This window comes from Anabas testudineus, chromosome 9 (assembly GCF_900324465.2).
Source record: "Anabas testudineus chromosome 9, fAnaTes1.2, whole genome shotgun sequence".
NCBI lineage: Eukaryota > Metazoa > Chordata > Actinopteri > Anabantiformes > Anabantidae > Anabas > Anabas testudineus.
In genome coordinates, this window is record NC_046618.1 from 8,914,017 (window position 1) to 8,918,448 (window position 4,432).

The 4,432-nt window shown below is 40.9% G+C and overlaps 1 protein-coding gene across 1 annotated transcript; it reads left to right on the top strand.

The window, feature by feature from the left end:
- Window positions 1-2,353: 2,353 nt before the first annotated feature.
- On the top strand, window positions 2,354-4,062 carry nkx2.7 (NK2 transcription factor related 7). Its single transcript, XM_033326144.1, is given in 2 exon segments — window positions 2,354-2,607; window positions 3,507-4,062. Coding segments are annotated over 2 exon segments (810 nt in total).
- The last annotated feature ends 370 nt before the right edge of the window (window positions 4,063-4,432 follow it).

Genomic DNA, 4,432 nt, shown 5'->3' on the forward strand with positions numbered 1-4,432 from the left:
ATTCACTCTGTGCAAGATGACGCCATCTTCTGTTTCAGCTGCTATCACCCTCCTATTTTGCCGTATGATTAATTAGGGCTATTTTGTGTAAACTGTACTTGGCTAAGTTCTTATGTTACAGTAAGAGGACATATAGTGGAACCAATAGAAAAAGCCTTTTAAGGAACAGGAGTCACAGAAGCTCAGAGAGAACATTGCTCCAAGCCTTCAGAGAACACAGCTGCAGTAATTAAGTAATTTAGCCATCAAACTGGACACCCTGAAATCCCTAAGGTGTCAAACAACTCACAGTTGGTTTGAGTTTTCCTCCTCTGCCTTTGAAGTTCAGGTTTCTTGGTTTGCCAGAATAAAGTGTGCTTGTTTCACAGAATACCACTGTTGAGAACCTAAGTATTGCATAAGGTGCCTTTACACTTGTATCATTTACAATAAAACTGTCATTTGCCTGCGGAAGCAAATGCAGTAAAGCAGCATCCACAGTGTAGACAGAGGTTTGAACCCATATATAAAAATATTTAAATTTTTGTTTATTCCAGTACGACTCCACCACCCACTGACCTCAATAGTAAACATATAGAAGAATAATCACCTTTCTGACAGTTTCAAGGTAAAAGTGAGAAAATTATGACATTGTACAAATAGGAATGTGTTAGAATCAGGTACAGGTGAACCTCATCAACTGGACAGAGGGTGTAATTTGAAATCATCAGTGTCGGCCCTGGTTAGTAATTGGATTGGTGATTCGTCTCAGGGGGAACTGTAGGGTGCTGTATCCAAGAGAAACTCCTATAATTAAAACAACAAATGAGACAATGTATTAACCTTCATAAGCCAATATTCTCCACATAAAGAGGAATCATTTTCCAAAGTATTTTTACTTTTACAACCAGGAAAGCACAATAATATCCAACTGTTTCATTTGTCTTTTCAATCTTACTCCTCAGCTGGAACTTCATCTGCAGCAGGTTGAAGATGTCCCTCTGAAACAGTGCCCTCTAGTGGCAATTTAAACTTACAAAAACACAGCGGTAACCCTAACCCTTTGTGCCAGACAGCAGATTTTAAACCCTAACCCTGTGCTAAAATATAAATAGCAGCTCGTTAATGACATTTAGGTCTTTTGTCTTCTCAGGAGTGTGAGGCTGTGTCCTTTTTCATTCATTCTGATTAAGTGGAACAATTTCCAATCCATGCAACTCTTTATTTCATGCTCTGATCGACCCGAGTGAAACCCGAGGAGCGCAGATCCAACAGCTAATTAACCTGAAGATGCAGATTTGTGGAAGCTGTTCACTCGACAGGTGGCGGTGGTGCAGATGGTTCTCAAAAGTAACAAGCGGAGCTTTTTGGTTTGCGTCTCATCTTTTTGATCAGCAGTTTCAGTCAGACAGCTTTACAAAAAAAAAAACACGTGCACAAGCCCCTTAAGTGGTCTCCATATATCTCCCTTGTGTCCCGCAGTGGGACAGCCCGTGTCTGTCCTTGTTCCTGTCTGCGTGGACGCACGTCTCGGCCTCAGTCATGCGTCGCAGGCTGGCGCCGCCGCCACTCCACTTCCACAACATCAGGTGTAGTGTTACTGTTTGTTGTGGCCTGAGAGCGCAAATAACGTGGCTGGAAAACAATGTTGATGGTGAAGCTGTTCAACATCACCCAGGATCACTCAGCCCCCGAGGACCTGCGCGCTGATTAAGTGGCTTTACTGGGCTCAACAAGATATGCACTGAATAAATTAGGCCCTGTTAAACTGCTCAATGAAGCTGGTTTCACCAACTTTCATTTTTCTCCACGGGCATTTTCCTGCATATTGAATGGTCTGGTTTGTCTCTAATATTTGATGAGCAGTCTAAAAATAACTTTTGTTTCAAATAAAACTTTAACAACAGTAATTTCCTATCCTGACACAGATTTACAAATAAAGTAAAGTTATGTAAAACGTTGTTTTAAAAAAATCGTTCACAAATGCAGAGCTCCTGTTTTGTTGGTCTCCCATAACCCATTGCACTGAACGACGCGAGCTACAAACTACTTTTAATTAACCTTATTAATTACAGCCCGTCACACAGACACAAGGCTGCACATGATAAGAGGTGTTCCTGTAAGGTGAGAACAGGAGGGTGCTATATGAGCTTCGTGCGCAGGCTGGGTGTTGCCTTATGTTTTGGAGAGGGGCGACAGATATATCTCTACCTTTGCTCTTTTAGCTGGACCCTTGAATGATTCCAATCTTCCCAGGCCCCTCACTCATCAGTCAGTTAAGAGGCACGTCCGGCAGCAGCATCACCACCAGCCCGACCACAGCTTAGAAATAAACCAGGAGCAAAATCATTTGCGGCCAACTCAAAGGGTGGGAATGCATCCCAGTTCAATCACCTCGACTCCTTTTTCTGTCAAGGATATTTTGAAGCTGGAGCACCACCATGACTATGAAAATGATTTTTTGATGACTGACCAGGTTGTTCCGATGCATCACCAGCACTTGCACGCAGCGTCGCGGAGAAGGGACTTTTACTCAGAGCCGTGCGTCTCTGGGATGCAGGAGAAGCTGGAGACATCCAACTCAGCAGCGGACGAGGAGATAAATGACCAAGGTGAGAAATAAACACTGTAAAAATATATACATGCTTAAATAAATAAATCATATGTATCCAGTGCATATCTATTGAGCCCAGTAAAGCCACTTAATCAGGCTGTTTATGTGGAGTTAGGCCGCCCGCCGGCCTTTGGTGCTCGACGCAAGGGGTGAAGGCCTATTTATAATGTTCCTTTAAATCTCTATTTTGGCAAAAAGAAATCAAATTATTAAGACTTTACACTCAGTAATCCTACGTTGTGTGGGGTATCCCATGTATTTAACGTGCTTTGCCACCATTTGCCATACATTATTAATATAAAATATAAAATAATCACCTACATAAGGAAAATGGTGCAAACTAATAGAAAATTCAAATTTTTAATATGAGCTGCAATCGTTGTATATGAACAGGTGCATTATTTGATATTTATTTATGTTTATATTGACCTTTTCCTAAAGTTTTTTTCCATCTAATAACTAAAATATTAAAACTGAAGTAATGTCAAGTGGAAAATGATCAAATACTAAAATCGGTCATTTGTGTCTCCTTTAAAAATATCAGAAGTAGACACATTATTATTATTATTATTATTATTATTATTATTATTATTATTATTATTATTATTATTATTAACTTTCTTTTTTGCACTTTGCACTACATTTTTATATAAGACTTGTGCTTTTAAATATACTAACAAACCATGTGAAATAGATAATAATAATAATATATAACATAGTGAAAATGACTTTCTTTGAGGAAATGCAGCCAAACACATCATCTCAAGTCAAGCGACAATTTATGAATTATATATATATATATAAATACTAGATTAGATATAATGATGTTTAAATGTAAACGTGTTGAATACAGGTTGGTTTTGGACACCCACACTTATTTTACTGTTTCTCTCTCCTGGTGTGCAGAGCTCAGTGGTCTTGACAGTTCACCTGACTGCGACAAAAGCGCAAAAAGCAGACCCAGGTTGCGCAGGAAGCCCCGCGTCCTGTTCTCCCAGTCCCAGGTGTCCGAGCTGGAGAGGCGCTTCAGACAGCAGCGCTACCTGTCCGCCCCGGAGAGAGAGCACCTCGCCCACATCCTCAAACTCACCTCGACCCAGGTTAAAATCTGGTTTCAGAACAGGAGGTACAAGTGTAAGCGCCAAAGGCAGGACAAGTCTCTGGAGCTGGTGGGTTATCCCCCCGCACCAAGGAGGGTGGCGGTGCCGGTGCTGGTGCGGGACGGTAAAGTGTGCGGCGCAGGCTCCCACCCAGCAGCCTACAGTGTGACCGTGGGACATTATAACCCCGTGTTTGGATATGGAAACAGCAGCGTGTACGGCTGCAGCTATCACAGCGCGTCGCCGCCCGGCAGCGTGGCTGCAGCACAGATGTCTAATAACCAGCTGTTTGATTTAACAGGCAGCAGCGAGGGGCCCTTCAGCACCGGACACTTTCAGACTTCATTACAGGGCATACGAGGCTGGTGACTGAAGGGTTAAAAGGGCCTGTGTAATAGAAAACATGTCAAATGATTATTGTATTAGTATTTTGTATGGGGTTCTCCAAGAGAGATTATTCTTTTTTTTTAGTTTTCTTTGGTTGTATTTAACCTTTATCTCATTTTAAACAGACTTAACAATCCCAAATTATACATGTATCATTTAATATTTGTAAATTAATGCTCAAGTTCTTTTATGTCAAACATGCTTCGAAGATTAAAAATCCTTGTTTTTTCATATAGTTATTGTGTTTTTGAATTTATTATCTCACTGAGAAAGACGACATATCTGAAGGTTTATGTAATAAAATGCAACTAAACAATATGAAATGTGACTTGATGTCTCCATCAGTGAGGTC